Here is an 18,737-nt window from a genome sequence, read left to right as displayed (position 1 = left end):
TTATTTATCTCTTGAAGTTCTGTCCAATCTTGTCTGTATGACAAATATAAAATGGTGTCTCTCTCCGTGACTTTGGATAATATGTCTGAATGGAACTGTGAGGAGCATTAATTTAAAAGTGACCTATATCTGAATGACAGAATGCCGTCACTTAAACAGACTGATGAAGCAGCAATGTTACTTATTCCAAGTCTGAAATGGGTTTCAGATGGGTTACTAATAAATTTCATGATTCTCAGACAGTACGTCCCAGTGACAATGAACACTGTGACCTTTCAACCTTTCCACCTCAGACCAAAACCTCAGTTTTCCCATTACTTTGGATTTTGAACAGATACTTGCCAGTCTTGTTAAACTTCTGACTGGCCTCAACTGCAGTTTGTAATTAGTGCAATTTACTAAATGTTACCATGGGAAGCTAAGATGGTAAACATGGAAACACTATCCCTGATCAACATATAACACTGTCTTTGTGGGCATGTTAACATAAGTAACTATTAATATCTTTATTCAGCAAATTAACAATCTACGGATATGTTCCAAATTGCACCATCTTAGCTTATTTCTTATGATCTGATCTACAATTGAAACTCCTCATTAGGAAATATCACTAAAATGTCCTCTATCATCTCTAGAGTCTCACCAGATTACATTAGTTTCTCACAGTCAGATTCTATAAAGTTCCATATGCTTTTATCTGTAGCAGGTGCAGCTTGTGTAACACTCTCTGTTCTGTTCTGCTCAAGACAGTTAAGACTAAACTGAACATCATATTGCAGCAGCTTGAGGGTTGACTAAGACGAGAACACAGTACACTTGTTTTAAAGTCCTTGTGTTGGCTGCAGGTTAGTTTAGGCATTAGGATGCTGCTCCTGGGTTTTAAGTCACTCCACAGTGTAGCACCTGAATACACAGACAGGCTTTGAAACTACAGATGCCTCAGTTCCTCCAGTCTTTAAGGTGTCCTCGGGGTCAGGATAAAGACCTGAGCCAAAGTAGCTGGATCAGTCTGCCAGAGGACCTCAGGGCCAAAGTCTCACTTCCTGTCTTTGAATGTTTATCCCTTACTCTCATTCACCCCTTTTAGTTAGTTAAATGGATTCACTCGCCAGCACAGTAACAAATATTGACCGTCGAGTAATGGAGAGAAGATTGAACAACCAGGCGTCCACACACAAACAGCACAGAGAGGAGAGGGAGGGAGGTGAAACAACATCACACTCAATGTGTAATTATAGGATTCACTGTGATTAGGAGTAATTAATGTGCTCTATTTAATTAAAGGAATGAAAGGTATATTTTTTTTACCGACCCATAGCACCAAAGTCCCAACGATCAATACCAATGAATAAGAGAGATTAGTGGCTTTTAAAACTCACTTTCTCATACTGTGACACTATCTCCCACTGGAGTTCCTACACACAACTGCTTGGTAGGGACAGCGAGGATTAGCTCCTCTAAGGCCACAAAAGTTGTAATGGTGCTCCTTGAAAGTCAACTAGAGGTCAGAGACCAGAAAGATTAAATCAAATGCCTAAGAACTAACTGGATCCCTCAGTAGTGGAGAACTGGCTTCACAAATGCATATGGAGCTTTAGAGGACTGAGTTTTTGGAAATATGAAGTGTGTTTTCCTAACTGATAGTGAAGGAGGGGTTAGTTAGTTATCCTATGTTGCATTTGTTTGGATACATTTATGAGTACATTTTTCAAGATCAGTCAAAAAAGCACTTTAAACATTTCCTAAGAAGAACAAAGAAAAGGGCTAGGGTTGAGAGACATAGCTGAAAAATGTACAATAAAATGTTAGATTTCAGTCGATATCAACTATCATTAAGCATTTAAATTACCTATTTTTAATAAAGACCAGGAGAAACCCACAAAAATCACTTTACTTTGAATTAAACCACATTAGCCTATTTGTCATGGGACACAAGTGGCCCAGTCAGTTCAGATAGCTGTGTTGCTGTACCGCCTCAGAGTTTGCCTAAGTTATCTAAGTTCTGTCAAATATTTTAACTGAATTTTGAGGGGTTTTTTGTACCTGAGGGTTTTTGTATTTTTGCCCTCCAAAAACACTTATCTGGGCAACCATTTTAAGGCTTCAGTCTCCAGAAACAAAAGCGCCATAGCCATGAAATTTGGTGAAGACACAAACAATCAAGCTTCCAGCAGATCGGATCAGATATACAGTATGTGGATGTATCCATATTTCCAGTCAGTCGTTTGTCAACATTTCTGTTCAGGTCTCTATTGTATTTTGACATGTCAAAATGATGATGTGAACTAATTTTTACAGAGAAACTGATGATAATTCAACGCATCAACAATAAGTCTAATGCTTATTGAAACATGGCAAGTGCAATAACAAGCCAAATTAAACAGTCGATCAATGCTGCACTAATAACAGCAGAAGAAAACAATGCAAATGAGTCAGAATTCCTCAGTGGATTTACATTTATTTTATTTGAAGGAAGGGAATTCTCAAAAGCCTTTTCAATGTCTCTGTTGATCTTATTGTCAAGTTTGTATTGTCTTCTCCTGCTTATAGTTGTAGCTGGTGACAGAACATGTACTATAGGCGCCACCAGATATCATCAGATGAAGGCACACAAACTTCACCCTCACATTCTGCTCTTCCTCAACCATGTCAGTGGGAAATTCAGTCCCCACTTCCTGTCATATATACAGACTGTACCGTCACCTTGTTACACATTTTAAAAAGACAGCAAGTAAAAGCTGGAGGTGCATCAAGGGGTATTAGGGGGAAGCTGTTCCTTCGCTCTGAGAGGAAGGTTCGTAGCAGTTAAGGCACGTGTCCACTTGATGGGATTTTCCTGCACGTCGACGCGCCGCATTTGAAAATCACACGTATGGTGGGCGGTCAGGAGCGGGCCACTACATTGTCACGTGATTGCGCTTTCAGCTTGACGGTCCGGCAGACATGTCAGATAAACAAAGTGGCTCGGCCGCAAACTTTCTCTTTTATTTCGAAAGCACTTCAGGGAAAAGTGTTTCTGAAAGCATTTGAGGCGAGAAATAAGCTGTGCAGTAGCTGAATCTGTCTTCGTTTTAGTTCACCGACGGCTAGTTTAGGTGTTTGAGGACAGGTAACACATCGGATCGCAGCTCGAAACGCACCGCATGTGGCATGGTGGTCCGGTTGCGGTGCGTTTCGAGCTGCGATCTGGTGTGTTTACCTGGAGCGGACAGCAGCTCATTTGCATAAAGTAGACTAGACTTCTGTGTGCGGAGATCCCACACATCATGAAACTTTCCTCAAACATCTAAACTAGCCGTCTGTGATCTAAAACGAGGACAGATTCAGCCCCTGCATAACCTATTTCTCGCCTCAGAAATACTGAAAGCATTTTAGGCTGAGAAAAGTTTGCTCCTGAGCCACTATGTTTACCCGACACATCTGCTGGACTGTCAAGCTGAAAGCGTGGTCACGTGACCACGTAGTGGCCCGCTGTCGCTCGAGCGCTGTCATGTGACAATGTAGTGGCTCGGGAGTGACCATCCACCATGTGTGTGATTTTCAGATGCGGTGCCTTGACATGAGGGAAAATCGCATAGTGGACACACACCTTTAGCCTGTACCAGGTATCACTGACCTCCACCATAAAGTCCAGCAGGCCTCAATCAGGCCACAGGGAGTAGGTCACTTACACAGGTGATGAGGTGACAAGGTCATGGGTGTTTTCAGACCACAAGGCCCCATCTCAAAAGGCCAACCCCCAGACCACACCAGCAGGTCTAGATTTGATATAAAAACACTGATTTGATCTGCTTTTGGTATTAAACAAGGTTAGATCACAGCACCAAAATAACATTGTGAACAGGTTCAAAGATGAAACTAACAAGCTGAACTCATAACTTGTACAGCAGGTATAAATATAGTGTAAATGAAGTGCAGTAAAATATGTGCAGATTCAAAGTAAAAAAATAAATAAATCACAAGTTAACCAACAATTACAACATACTATGCAAGACTTCAAAGACTAAATCCTCAGTAGGAAACCAAAAACAAATACTGAAGCAATCTATCCATCCATTATCTATACACCACTTAATCCTCATTAGGGTTGTCGGGGGGCTGGAGTCGAGTTCTAGCTGCAAGGCGACAGTGCTAACCACCAAGCCACTATGCAGCCGATACTGAAACAATGCAAATTTAAAATTGCGTTCATTAAGAAAGTCAAAGTTTATGGAGTCAGTGAAAGCACACAAAAGATTACTTAGATTGCAGTGATACAGTGAAGCAAATGCACGACTCAGACACAAGGTGGTATGGCAAAAACATGGTTCACTGTGTTCAAAGCAGGTTGAATTAACACATAAGACAAAGGCAGAAAAAGTACAAGGCAGGTAGACAAACAGTCTATGAGATGGGAAACACTCCTACAGACCAGCTTGAACTGAAGCAGAATGCCTGCATATTATTAGTGAAGGAAATGAATGTTAAAGGGCAGGAATTAATACAGTGAGAGCTGATTAGGGGTGTTGGAGCAGGTTGGAGCAGGTGCACAGGTGGGCGTGGAGGTCAGGTTGTGTTGAATGAAGGGAAACACTGGAGGCTCCTGCACAACAAAGACACAATATCAGACTCTGAGACGACATGGGGAGTCAGTGATTAACGAGAACATGATGCAAAACACAGAACAGCGTTTGTAATGTTATAGTACTCGTAATTATCATATTTAGGAGATACTCGACTAAGCCCATCATAAAGAACAACATTATTATCGTTTGGCTGTTTAAAAACCATGTCATTAATGAACTATAATGATTTTCTTTTGTATTTGGAGCTTTTTAAGTGTTACCATAAACACAGCATGGGTGCTCCGTCAAACACTGAGACTGCTGTCCGCCTGCTCAGAATGAGCTTCATTTCAATATTCAAGGATGTTTTGGTTCCATGAATCATTTCCCAAAGGCATTACACATTGGTGAATTAAAATACCGCAGATGTTGCTGTCAACCTTCTATGAATAACATTTTAGATGCTTCTTGCTGATGGATTGTAGTTCTAATTTGCAGAATGGGACCTTAATATTTCACTGACAAAGAAAAATGAGCTAAACTCAATGTGAACAGTGGTTTTCTTCTATGTTTTTTTTGTACTTTTGTAATAAATGCACAAAAATATCTGTACTTTATTGAATGTTCCATGACTGCTGATGAAAATGGAGGCCATATTTGACTTTTTCAATTGTTCTTTATGTAAGATATCAGTTTGCACTGTATGTGTTGTCTGTTACCAGCCTACACTAAATCAACCTGCCTCATTTTTTTTAGACACAGAGGTTTGTTAAATTTGAAGAAATACATTGGGCCTCATACACTATCTGCAAATTGTATACACAGCAGATACCTCCCTAAAAATACTGCAGCAGGTTATGAAACTGCTCTGCAGCTGCTACGATAAAATCATTGCCAAAACAGAATAAGGTCACAGTGTAGATCCACTGGGAGGATGATAACTAAAATGTACATTTTAAGGTATGATTAAGTTGAATGTGTACAATTCCGCCCAGCAGGCAACTTTAGATAAATTGATCATTAGATATTTTGGGTCAACCACTGCTCAAACAATAGTTGTGTTTCCATAGCAGGTTTTCATCCACAATATATTGGAAAAGGTTTGTGGAAATGGCAAAATTAGAATCAATTATCCAAACTTAGAGGAGTTAATATGCGTCATGGGCAATAACAAACCTTTTCTGAATAAATTCTACCACAGAGTACATTTAACTCACATGACTGATCAGCTGTTTCTACTTCTTTTATTGTTTTCGCCTCCAGACAGCATTAATACAGACAACACAAGCTGACAAAAAAGAATAAATAGAACTTTCTTGATTAAAACCAGTTCCTGAACACCCTTTTTTCCTCATAGATGATTTTGTTTTTTCAGTTTTTTTTTTCAATTTTAGCAGTAACAAACAACTTCCTCTCTTCCCATTTTTTTGTACATCCTCGACTCTATTCCTCGACTCCTCTCTTCGCCTCACAGTCTCTCTCACCAGAGATGTGAGCAGAGGAGTCAAGAAAGAGACACAAGGAGACACAAGTCGAGGCAAAAGGCATTTAACAAAATGAGACATCCTGGCCTCTGAGCTGTTCTTTCATAGCAGCGTCAATTAAATATGAAGGCACAGCGGTATCATCTGTTCATTGTTTTGCTGCAGTAAACCGCTGTGTTTTATGATATCTGTCAGATGAGCAGAACAGTGTTGATGGCAATTTGCAGTATAGTAGTCACAACATGGCAGAATGTGACAAAAATGTAAGGATGTCATACTTTAATTTTTTTGAAATTGAACACACACTAGTGCCATGAAGTATAAGAGTCTTGACACACCAAAGAGTGGCACACCAACAAAGTGACACATATTATATTTGAGTGACATGTAATTTATACACAGTGTTTTTATATTTCAGCTGTGCGTCATGTCTCTTTTATATGTCGCAGGTGCCAAAAAGACTTTTGCAAAGGATACATCTGTGTATTCTCACTCATAGCTCGTCTAGCAAGCCTCCTCTCCCCTTGAGAGGCATTTTAGTCACTGAGACAGGTTTACTGAGGCCAGGAATACATAATACAGACTACACCGCCATCTTTCAATGACATTATGCAGCCTAATTTATTCATTACAAAGCAAATTAAAGCTGCAAACAGCATTGAACGGGTCCTCGTATCCTTGGTGGTCGGCAAATCCAAGCAAGTCCACCAGGTGGCGCTGTAACTGAGAATGCATTTCGGCCTATGGATGTGATGAGGACCAGGCTCTGATCACACATGTCAAGTTTCAGGCAGATTGGAGCATGTACAGGTTAGATATGGATCACTTCCAGTTCATCCACCAGGTGGCGCTATGACTGTAATTGTATATTGGTCTATGGAATTCATCAGGGTTGGACTCTTATCACACATTTAAAATTTCAGGCAGAAGGCAGATTGGATCATGTATAGGCTATTTATACTCCACTTCCTGTCTGTCCACCACGTTTTTTTGTAAATAATGACAGTTTAATGATTGAAAATACTGAGGAAATTGCTAATGAGTTTAATGATTTTTTTTTTTAATGTAGGCCCAAATTTAGCAAGGGAAATTAGAGATGTAGACCACAATTATGAGTTTACATTCAACACTAAGAATTCAGTGTTCCTTGGTGGATTTTGTGAGAGTCGTGTATTAGAAGTGGTCCGGAAGTTTAAGAGTAAAAAATCTACAGATGATAATTCTATTGATATGTCACTTATAAAGGAAGTAATGGACTGTGTCCTCAAACCATTTACTTATATATGTAATAAATCCTTCCAAACAGGTATTTTTCCTGATAGGATGAAAATGGCTAAGGTGGTCCCAATCTATAAAAATGGTGACAAATACATTTCATCAAATTACAGACCTGTGTCTTTGCTACTTCAGTTTTCAAAAATACTGTTTGTAAATAAACTGGATGATTTTATGGAGAAATATGAGTTATTGAGTGACCATCAATATGGGTTTAGGAGTAACGGATCAACAACCTTAGCAGTGATGGAATTAGTAGAAAATATATCTACAGCTATTGATAAGAAACAATATGCTGTAGGAGTTTTTGTGGACTTGCGTAAAAGCGTTTGACACAATTAATTAATCCTTACTTCTGCAGAAATTGGAGCGTTTTGGTATAAGAGGTGTTATACTAAATTGGATAAGAAGTTTTTTTTAAATAATAGGTTTCAGTATGTAAAATTTAACAATACTGTGTCCATTTTAGAAAAGTAACTTGTGGTGTTCCACAGGGTACGGTATTAGGACTTAAGTTATTTATACTTTATTTGAATGATATTGGTACAGTACTTAATAAGTTAAAATTTATTGCATTTGCAGATGATATTAATTTATTTTCAGGACCAGACATTAAAGAATTGTTGACATCAGTAGAAAAGGAGTTGATCAGGTTAAAGGAATGGTTTGATATCAATAAATTATCATTAAACAAAAATAAAACAAAATTCATGGTGTTTGGTGGTGTTAAGGCAAATTGTGAAATTCAATTAATCCTAAACGGAGTCGAAATTGAAAGAGTATATGAAACCAAATTCTTGGGAGTAATTTTAGATCATAAACTCAGTTGGAAGCCACATATAGAATATATAAAACAGAAATTATCTAAAAGTATTGGTATTATTTACAAAACAAGCGATTTTCTGAACAAGAAAGGCCTGCATATATTGTATTTCTCACTAATAATGCCATACATGACATATTGTGTTGAGGTTTGGAGAAAATACATACAGAACATATATAGACCCTATAATTAAACTCCAGAAAAGAGTTATTAGAATAATAAATAAAGCTTCCTACTGTGAAACTGCTAATAAACTATTTATAGAGTCTTGCACCTTAAAATTTCTAGATATTATATACTTAAAAACATTAGAAATACTATTTTGAGTAAAGAATAAAAGTCCTTTTTAATAAAAGTTTTTTTTGTTAACTGAACGCACAAAATGAAATTATTGCACTTTAATTTTGTAACCGAAATAAACCATTCATTCATTCATTAAAAGAATTTTGGTCCAGATTGGATCATGTGCAGCTGAGGTATGAATAGTTAAATTTTCATGGTGAAACACGGAAATTCGCCGCGTCACCACAGACACGCCCTTTGATGATGAGTTACCATTTTATCTGGGAATCATCATCAATGTGTTCACGCTTATGTCACCAAATTTGAGGTGAATATGATCAACTGGCTCAGAATAGTACATCAAAGTGTAAATAATGGCTATTTCCTGATACCACTTGTCACACAGATTTATACCTGTTGAAGTGTTGACAGCTGTACCCAAAAATATAAAACCATATTTCCTGTACTGCTATGTCCAAACACAAACACTCAGGCACAAAATGTGGATCCTCACACATCAACAACAGCTTTTTCTGCCAGAGTAAACACTCAGCTGCCAGCAGTGTTACATTAATAGGTCTCTACCAACTAACGTTACAATCGTGTTTTGTGGCAACCATCCAGTCAACAGGCCTGATGCCTGATGCTAATACTGTGTATCTAAGTGTTTGTCAGTTGTCTCTGCTAATGGTAGAATATGTTGTTCTGTTTAAACAGTTTGTTCGGTTCTTGTCATGAAGCCAAAGCTGAAATCTAAAACAGCAGGATTAAACTAACAGAACACAATTTAATCAATCTTAGAACTTCAAAAAGAACACATATGCAATTTACTTTTTAAATGAATTTTCCTAAAGAAAATGTTTTGCTTTTGCCTGCAGACACCAAAAACCTTTTCAGAAACGTAGTGATTTCATCTTAGACTCCTCTGTCTGTTAGGAGACTTATGGTACATAATGTTGGGATCTGAACGGAGAGATGAACTGACTGACACCTGTCCATATACACATACTTATCATTTATGTTTTGCATTCCTATTTGCTCTAATTGAGCTCAGGACTCCACCCGAAGGTTCTGATTTAGTTCATGTGGCTACGACAGCTCAACTGTATTCGGTATCATTAGCCAGTAGATCTTAAGAGACGATGATTAAGTAGTTAATGTCGTTGTCGCTGGTGTTCCATGTCCTTCAGTGTTTGCAGCTCTTTCTCTCTTTGGAGATGCTCGTATGGATCCTGCTGCTGTCTGATGCTGCAGGTATTTAATAAGCGAATAGACTCCTACAAACAGCTGGAAGCAACAAACTAAACTTCAGCTCTTATTACCAGTTTGTCAAAAGCAGGATTACAATCTCAGTGTTAATATGAGCTGCTAGCTACTCTGTCTTCATCGTATTGAAGCTGTATTTTAATAAACATTTCAATTTGTAATAGATGTGAGATTGTAGACAATGAAGCAAAGCTTCAGAGGTCTATATGTGCTCCTCTGTTAACTAAAGGCACACAAACTATATTTTGCTCTCTTTATTATATTTATGGACCAGTATGGGAAAATCCCAATGTTCAGACGAAAGATGGGGGTCCTGGGAAATGACGTTTTATTTGTGGTTAATTATAATTTTTGGCTTTCTTTTCAAAGCCATCCTGCGTTTTTAAATGGAGTGATAAAAGGGCGAGAAAATCAGAATAACTTGTCCAAGTGTGAATTAAAAAGTTTAAAATTGTTTGGTGTGAGATCAGCGTGGACCCTGTAAGACAAAGTAGGTATCTCACACCAAAAGGAGTTGGCAACTCCGGATAAAGGATCAATGAATCAGGGAGACTAGACTAGTATATTCATCTTCATCCCTCTTCACATCACATACTTATTGTTCGGAAATCAGTCGTACGTTTCCTGAAGCTCTAGCTTAATTGCATCTAAAAAAAACAAAACAAAACATATTCAGCCATCATTGGCTATTGTACGGTGTAACTAAGGCAATGTATTGAACTAAGCATTGGTATTATAAAAGAAAATTATTGCACAATATGTACACAGCATAAAAGTGATTGAGTTAATTTTACTAAAGATGTAAGGTTACAGACAAAACCATTGTGAATGGAACATTTTTAGAAAGATCTCAAATATGAGGAAGAGTTGTCAATGCTACATTGCATTTTGACCCTGCAGATGACTCAAAACTAATACCAAAACTCCACAGTAGGGTGACTTAGAATTAAAGTTTTCATGAGACTTCATATATGAGAAAATGCGTCTGCATTACAATGCATTTTGACATAGAAGGTGACCTCTATGTTTTCAGAAATAGCCTGTTTCTTCTATTCTTTGCAGCGGAGTAGTCAGTTTCTCCTTCAGCTCATAGAAGATTTAAACTAAAATGCCTCCCTGCCTCACTTTTCCACCTCCTTCTTATATCCCTCTTGCCTGTTATTTTTCCCTCCCACTCCATCATCTCCTCCTACGCTGTTCATTTTCTTAACAATTTTTTTCCTCTCCCCCTACTTTCTCCTCGATTTCCTCACACTCCCTCCCTCTGGTCCTCCTACTCTCTTCTGTTCTGCTTTTTCTCCCTGTTTTCCTGCCCTCTCTTTATTCCTCTCTCACCCTCCTCTGTTCTTCTGTTCCTCCCCCTCTGATCTCTCCTTCAGGAGTTAGAAGAGCGTCTTCGCCATCATCACCATGCAGAGCTGCAGTCTCTCAGAGAGGCTCACCGTCAGAGCATCGAGACGCTCAAACAGCAGTCTGAACAAGAGCTGCAAACACTCCGCTTTGAACTGGAGGACGAGGGCAAAGCCATGCTGGGTAAGGTCTTAAGAGTGTGTGGTGAGTGTGTGTATGGGTACGAGCATAATAAAAGATGAACCCACCCATGACCTTTTGGCACATTTTACATGGATTTGTAGTTTTCAGTCTGCACTGATTTTACAGAATCTGAAATCATAATGATTGGAAATAGTGAAAAATGACACAATTTACACAATTTTCAGAACAATCCCTTAAACAATCCATTAAACAATGCCTCCTTTTGGTCCCTTAAAAAGTGTAAATGAAATATGTTGGAATTCCTACACCATTCACCTGATTTGGATGCAAATACCGTCATATTAAAGCTCAAAGTCTGCACTTAAAGCACATCTTGATTGTTTCATTTCGAATCCACTGTGGTGGTGTACAGAGCAGAAGTGCTGAAAATTGTGTCAATGTCCAAATATTTATGAACCTGATTTTGTAAGGACCACATTAATTTGTATACGGCACTACATGAATGTAGCATAATCATCACATTTGCTCTCATTAATTGTATTGTAAATAGTGCACAATCACAGCCAAAGATATCTATATAAATCTAGAATGGAGTTTTTCATCATGATCAAAGTGGAAGTTTATTTTTGCTTTATTTGTAAAGGGTCGCGCGCAATATTAATTATAAATTGTATTATTTGATGCATTGTACCAGAGTTAATCTAAGATTAATTTTCATTTGCAGTCTCCCAGCAGGTCATATTTACTAGTTTTACGCAGTGCTAAAGCAACACCAAGCAAACTAGAAAAACAAGAAAAAATATGTAATACAAATTGCACACAGTAATACATCACACAGACACCAAGAGTATATAAGACAAATGAAAAACCAGGATGTTGGAGTACCAAGCTAAATTAACATAATAAAGATTCAGGAAAATCATACCGAATAAAGAATCTGTGGTTTCACAGTTGATTAGCTGTAGGCATATTTTTCAATTTGACTTTCAAGCTACTGATAGAACTATAGTTATTAGTGTCATCTGGTTGGACTTTCCACTGAGTTGTAGCTGTCACAGAGAAAGTTGACTGGCCAAAGGCAGCGCAACAATAAAGTACGTCTAGTGTCTCATGTAGAAGATATTCTTGTGGATTTTAGCCTTCTGAGCGGACTAACAAAGTCTGAGTGAGTGCCAAATCATTACTCCGCCAAGGAGATGGAGCTTCGGCGGCGTAATAATTCACTGCCAAGATCTGTGACGATCTTCGTTGGTTTGTCTGTCTGTTGGCAACGTTACTCAAAAATGGACTAACGGATTTGGATGAAATTTTCAGCGAAGGTCAGAAATGACACAAGGACCAAGTGATTAGATTTTGACTGTAATGCAGCTTATAGTCTGGATCCATGGATTTGTTAAATATTTCTGTGTCATTGCAAGATAGCAGCACCGCGTCTCTGTAACTGTGACAACAAGTGAACACTACATCAGATGCCTGCTGATGATCACATAATTGCAATCCAACTACAAATCGACCACTGCAGACCACGAGTTTTGTAAAGATTTCATCTGTCAGAAATCATACAGTGACTGAGCAGCTTTGGCGGAGTACTGCACTCTGTGAGTGCTTTTCTCATTTGAAATGCTCTGCAGAGATTTGAGAAAAATCTAAAATTCTCAAAGCTCAGAAGATGTTTCTACAGCGATAATACTTTTCATCCAAGCTAAGACAGGACTGATCAAGCTTTTCTATGATATTCTATATATAGGTGTTAGTTTCACAGCTGCTAGGTCAGCTATTTGTTTAGGTGTATATACAGCAGTGTCATCGGCATACATTTGCAATTCTGTCCAATGGCACTATTGTGGAAAATACAAGCTTCAAAACTGCTCTTTAATAAAGTTATGTGTGTTAGGGTTTGGCCATCTTTATCTGCAGTCTTTGAAAGGATAAATAAATATTATCGGGCCTAACACTGACCCTTGAAATACACCTATTGTGCACTTCATATTCCTGTATCATGCATTTACTTTAACACGCTGCATCAGTGCTCTAGGTGGAAAATGAATCTTTGAAAGTGTATGAATAGGATAATTATGATCGACTGTACCAAATGATTTATTCAAATTTTGCAAATGCAGCACCAACTAATCTTCCTTCGTCAAGCCTCAAGTTTCCTTGCTCTGTTAGGTGAAATGTTGCAGTTCCAGTGGAAAGATTTGTTGTAATGGGAAACTGCATGTGATGTAAAGCAAACTTGCTTCTATTCAGCGTCAGCTTTCTGAGCAACCTTTAACAGTATCCTTATGAGTCTACACTCGCTGGCTCTATGGTGGTCTCCAGATTTTAAAAAAGGAGAATAATGGCTTGTTTCCAGTCAGCTCGGAAAACACTGTGTTTAACTGACAGGTTAATGAGCTATGGTAGGAGTGTAAATATCTTCACATTTATTAATAAGCATGACATTAATATGAAAGATTTGCTATAATTTTTACATTCAGCAGAGCAGAATAAAAGACATATGGACAATCTTTTATTGGTATGACTTAAGGCAAAAATAAACTCCCATCCTTTTATCACAGTCTCAAGTTAATGCAGAAATTAGACAGAGAAAACATTTGGAAAGTGCCCTATTTTTGTCATATAATGCGATGTATCTAAGAAGCATTTTTTGAGTAAAATGAGGGCATTTTCAGGGGCCTAAATGTCTGAGAAAGACCAAATTTGAGTAAAGTGCAGCCCAGTTTCTAGTGTTAACACACCAGTACTGTGCTATGATAAATGGTCTTCCATTAACCTTCATGTGATGGTCCTGACACTGGAGAGTTTCTTCCATCTATCTCTTACTTCCCACATCTTGACATTTATTCATTACCTTTTTCTCTTTATCTCCCTCTCTTACTTCCCCTCATCTTCTCCCTGTGTGCATCCACACATGTGGGCTCAGGAATCTACATGTATACGATGTGCTTTTCTTATTCTACATGTTCTGGATTTCAAAAACAGTTTCTTTTTTCTTACACCAAACTGAAGTAGGAGGCTAATAGCAGCGTGTGTTCCCTCTCCATGCCTCTCTAAACCATTACACTGTTTGCAATAAAAGGTGTTCATTGGAGTGTGGATTAAAGGCCACTTGGGGGAAAGCAGCAGAGGCACTCTTCTTTATGTGCAAAGTAAAAAAGTATTGCAATAAAAATGCCTCAGCATCTAATGAGCTCTTTTTTTCATCACACTAACAGACTAAAGAAAGGAGCTTTCTGAGCAAGTCTTGCATGCTCCATATCCCAGAGTCTGAAATTTGCAGCGTAGCTTTGTTTCATCATATGCGATATGGCCTGTGCAATTGAAATATGACTTCTCGTGCCCCTGTTTTTCCCCTCTGAATTCTCCCATCAGCCTCTCTGCGGTCAGAGCTGAACCACATCCACGCGTCGGCCATCGAACACCTGAGACAAACCCACCAACAGGAGTCAGCTGCTGCTAAGGTGGAGCTGGATAAAACTCTGGAGAACAACCGGACACAGGTAGGACATAATTAATAACTGCGCACAGGGTTATCACGAAAAGGAGGATTTATCTTCTGTGTCTGCATTTACATCCACATGCAGAGTTATTTTGTTCTGCAGTTGTCTGCGTCTGCATAGTTCTAGATAGTTTATTACTCCGCCAAGGAATGGCGGAGTTATGTGATGATCGGCGTATGTTTGTCTGTCTGAGCGCAACATTAGTCAAAAACGGACTGACGGATTTGGAGGAAATTTTCAGGGAAATTCAGAAATAACACAAGGACCAACTGATTAGATTTTGGCAGATGATAGTCTCAATCCACGGATTTGTTAAAGATTTCTGTATCATTGCGAGATAGCGGCACAGCGTCACTGTAACTATGACAACAAGTGAACACTATGTCAGCTGCCTGCTGATGTTCACATGATTGCAATCCTACTACAAATCCAACATTGTGGACTTATTGGGACTTATCCATTAGAAATAACGCAAGGAACAATTGATTAATTTGTGGGGGTGTTTCTGAGTCCCATCAATTCCTGCCGCCCGCTCCATATTTAGGTCACATGATTCGGTATCCGTATATAACATACACATGTGTAACACATGCTTGTAGTCAGTGCAAGGTCGTTTTGTTTGTGGGTACATCTATATTAAATGGCCACGTTCTATGTTGCCGTGATTTCGGCCATGAATTTTTGCAAGATTTCAGCCGTCGGAAATGATACAATGAGCGAGCAGCCTTGGCAGAGTCCTGCGTTCTCTGAGTGCTTTTCTTGTTTGTAAATGTATTAATCATAATCTGACAGCTGTGGACAGAATTGTGTCTTTACAGTCAATTGTAATTATCAGTGTGCGACTTTAATCATGTTGTGGATGTCACCATTTTCCTGTCACTGAACCATGGCACAACATCGCAGCAACGTGATGAATGACTTCTCTAGTCAAGTATGACTCCTCCCAAGCACTCCAGCGTATTCCTTCTCTTTCATGGCCGTAGTGAAGCCTGTGTGATTGGAGTGAATCCACACTGCAGACACCACTGAATAGGCTTTCTAGATGCCTCTTTCACACTATTCAGCCACAGTCTCCTGGGAAGTTATTCTGGTGAGAAATATTGAAGGGGACATTTTGCCTGTGTCTAACATACACCCACCGTTTACTGATGAGGACTCTAGAAAGCTATTTTGTCGAGTGTGCCAATACAGTTGGACTAAAGCCACAGACAGATGATATTTTTATCGATTTCTTTTATATTTACCTCCAAGTTTTACAGTTGGACAGGGTAGAGCTAAAATAATTAGTCTTTTAATCAATTGCTTGAGCATCAGAAAACTGAGTACAATCTTTGTCATTAATAAATTGTTTCAGTCAGAAAAATTGAGGGAATTTAAGATAAAATGCTGAACTTGGACTGACTCCAGCCTCATTTATCGTCCACACTAAAGCCCTCATCACACAGGACTAGTATTATCTAGGGACCTCTAATTTGCAATAATTGTGGAGGTCATCTGTGATATTATTCATGTGCAAATATGTCATGTCCATAAAGTAAAAATTCCACCACAAACTACCTACCAAGAGGTGCTGTGATGTTGTTGATCCTGCGCAGATCAGTATCTCTGTCATTTACGGTCAGATTTTCTTTTGTTGCTTTTCTTCTTCTCCATCCAAAATTATGGAGGCTGCATTGGCAATTATGAATGAAAGCACAATTTTAAGAGGCTCCACAGCCCATTCACAGAAAGCTCACGCCCATCAGAAGAACAAAATCTCGAAGGATCTTAAGATGAAAGACAAGCATGCAGGAACATTTTGCTTTCTTTCAACAGGCTCTCATTATGTTGCAGTCTATTTATATCATATCTGAAGATAATGCCAGTAAATTTACAGAAACAACAGGCTTTGCTCGTTCAGTGGAAATGTGCTGCATAAAACACAGACATGGGAAGGTTATTTCTACCTCACATAGCAGGTCCCAGGTAATATTAGTCCCACACAAATAGATCTTAATACAGATACTTTCCTAAATAACTAGCATCTTCCTCTACATTTAGACCTATTATCCACACATACTTAATATTTTAGGTCACTCAAATTGAAATTTTGTTCTTCTTCTGAAGGGTAGATTATTTAAAAACTCTGGTTCAATTATCCAGGGCTGCACAGTGGATCGGTGGTTACCAGCTGACTTAGGGTGAAGGCAGGGGAACACCCTGGACAGGTCACCACTCAGGGCTACAAATAGAGACAAACAATCATACTCACACACACCTACGGACTATTTAGAATTGCCAGTTAACCTCAGCATGTTTTTGGACTGTGGGAGGAAGCAAGATAACTCAGAGAAAACCCACGCATGCACAGGGATGAACATGCAAACTCCATGCAGAAAGATCCTGGGAAGGCCAGGATGCGAACCGAGAATCATCCAGCTGCAAGGCGACAGTGCTAACCACCTCCCCACTGTGCAGCCCCTAGTCCAAAAGCATGCTGAGGTTAATTAGTAACTCTAAATTGCCCATAGGTGTGAATGTGAGTGCGATTGTTTGTCTCTATATGTAGCCCTGTGATTGACTGGTGACCTGTCCAGGGTGTTCCTCTGCCTTCACCCTGAGTCAGCTGGGATAGACTCCAGCCTCCCTATGACCCTAATGAGGATTAAGCCGTGTATAGATAATGGAAGGATGGTTCATGTATCCGTATATCAGTTTGCACATGCCAGTTGTTGATCTGTGTAAAAAGTGTGTTCCTAAAAGAACAAGAACAATGCAGGAAATACACCAGTCACATAACATTTGATTAGCACTAGCAGTTACATGTTTACAACTTAGCTTTGCATTGCTGCACCACTTCACCAGCACACAACAGCCTCTGTGTGTGCTGTGCAGCATATTCCTCGGTCCACAGCTTCTGCAGAAACAATGAAATGACAGTCCTCTGTTGTATTTGATGTATCGTTGATGTAGACTGGCCAGGCGTGCTCATAGACCGTTTTGGGTTCTCATGTGTAAAACAATAGTCCTTGTGGACAGATAATGGAGAGGGAACATATATCTGTCCAGAAAAATATCTGCCCTAAATATGAGGAATTGCTTTTTATTTCTCAAGGGCTGGATAAACAAAGCAATTAAATGCTTCACATTACTCTCTGAGGGCTTGTGAGCAACATTTTTTGGGGATATTTTGTGATATTTTATGGATTAAATGATTAATAGAAATCTGTTTTGATAACACACCCAGACACTAATTTAGTTATCTAATATCTCACAGTTATCTTTTTTTAAAATGTAGTTTTTAATTTTTTTAACCAGCATTGTTCTTGTTTTGTTGGATGAAATGACAGAAATTAGAATGGATAGAGACATTATTAGATGATGTAGCCAGCATGCCTCAAATAACACCTGCCACAAGCTGGCAGACACACACACACACACACACACACACACACACACACACACACACACACACACACACACACACACACCACCCAACAGGCAACCCTTTCACCATTGCGTATAAATCTTCCTAATTACCTGAAACACCATGAGTTCCTCTTTCATCACCTTGTGTTACAGATGTTCATACAGAGAGGCACAGCTGGTTGTCTTTAATACCCCCCACTCTGCTCCATCAGTCCCTCTCATCTTTAGTTGCCATGAGGCAATAGAGAGTCAATAAAGGCTAATATCCAAGCGCTGCAGTCTGAGCTGCCTGTCAGTCATACAGTAAGTCTGGAGAAAATGCAGCGAAAATTAGGTTCAGGTGTCAATCTCTGCTTTAGTATCCTGAAGTGCACTAGCGTCTTTTAGACTCCCAAGTAGTTTCATGCTGAGTCACGGGCCTTTAGTCAGGCTTTAGTTCTTTATTTAACAGTAAACCAAATTGAAAAACTGTATTTGAAGTAGTCGCTTTTTGAGATACAGGCCATTCTATCTCAAATCAGCAGATTTTTACCACTATTTCTGCTTAACTATTGCAGTTTTTTTTAAAAGTACAAAAAATGGATATTTATGAATTTATTAGTGAAATTTTAGATTTTAGATTTTTCTCCTTAAATTCTCCAGTGATCCTCTTTCAGCA

At 38.8% G+C, this 18,737-nt stretch overlaps 1 protein-coding gene across 2 annotated transcripts in view; it reads left to right on the top strand.

Annotated features, from left to right (window-relative positions):
- The window catches only part of fam184ab (family with sequence similarity 184 member Ab), a 213,266-nt gene that overhangs the window by 152,071 nt on the left and 42,458 nt on the right, over nucleotides 1–18,737 (top strand). For both annotated transcript variants that reach the window (XM_055016016.1, XM_055016017.1), the window contains exons 15-16: nucleotides 11,054–11,207; nucleotides 14,544–14,671. In XM_055016016.1, the coding sequence (XP_054871991.1) occupies nucleotides 11,054–11,207; nucleotides 14,544–14,671 (282 nt within the window). The remainder of the gene's footprint in view (nucleotides 1–11,053; nucleotides 11,208–14,543; nucleotides 14,672–18,737) is intronic.

This window comes from Amphiprion ocellaris, chromosome 12, assembly GCF_022539595.1.
Source record: "Amphiprion ocellaris isolate individual 3 ecotype Okinawa chromosome 12, ASM2253959v1, whole genome shotgun sequence".
NCBI classification, from domain to species: domain Eukaryota; kingdom Metazoa; phylum Chordata; class Actinopteri; family Pomacentridae; genus Amphiprion; species Amphiprion ocellaris.
This window is presented reverse-complemented; position numbering and strand designations above follow the sequence as displayed.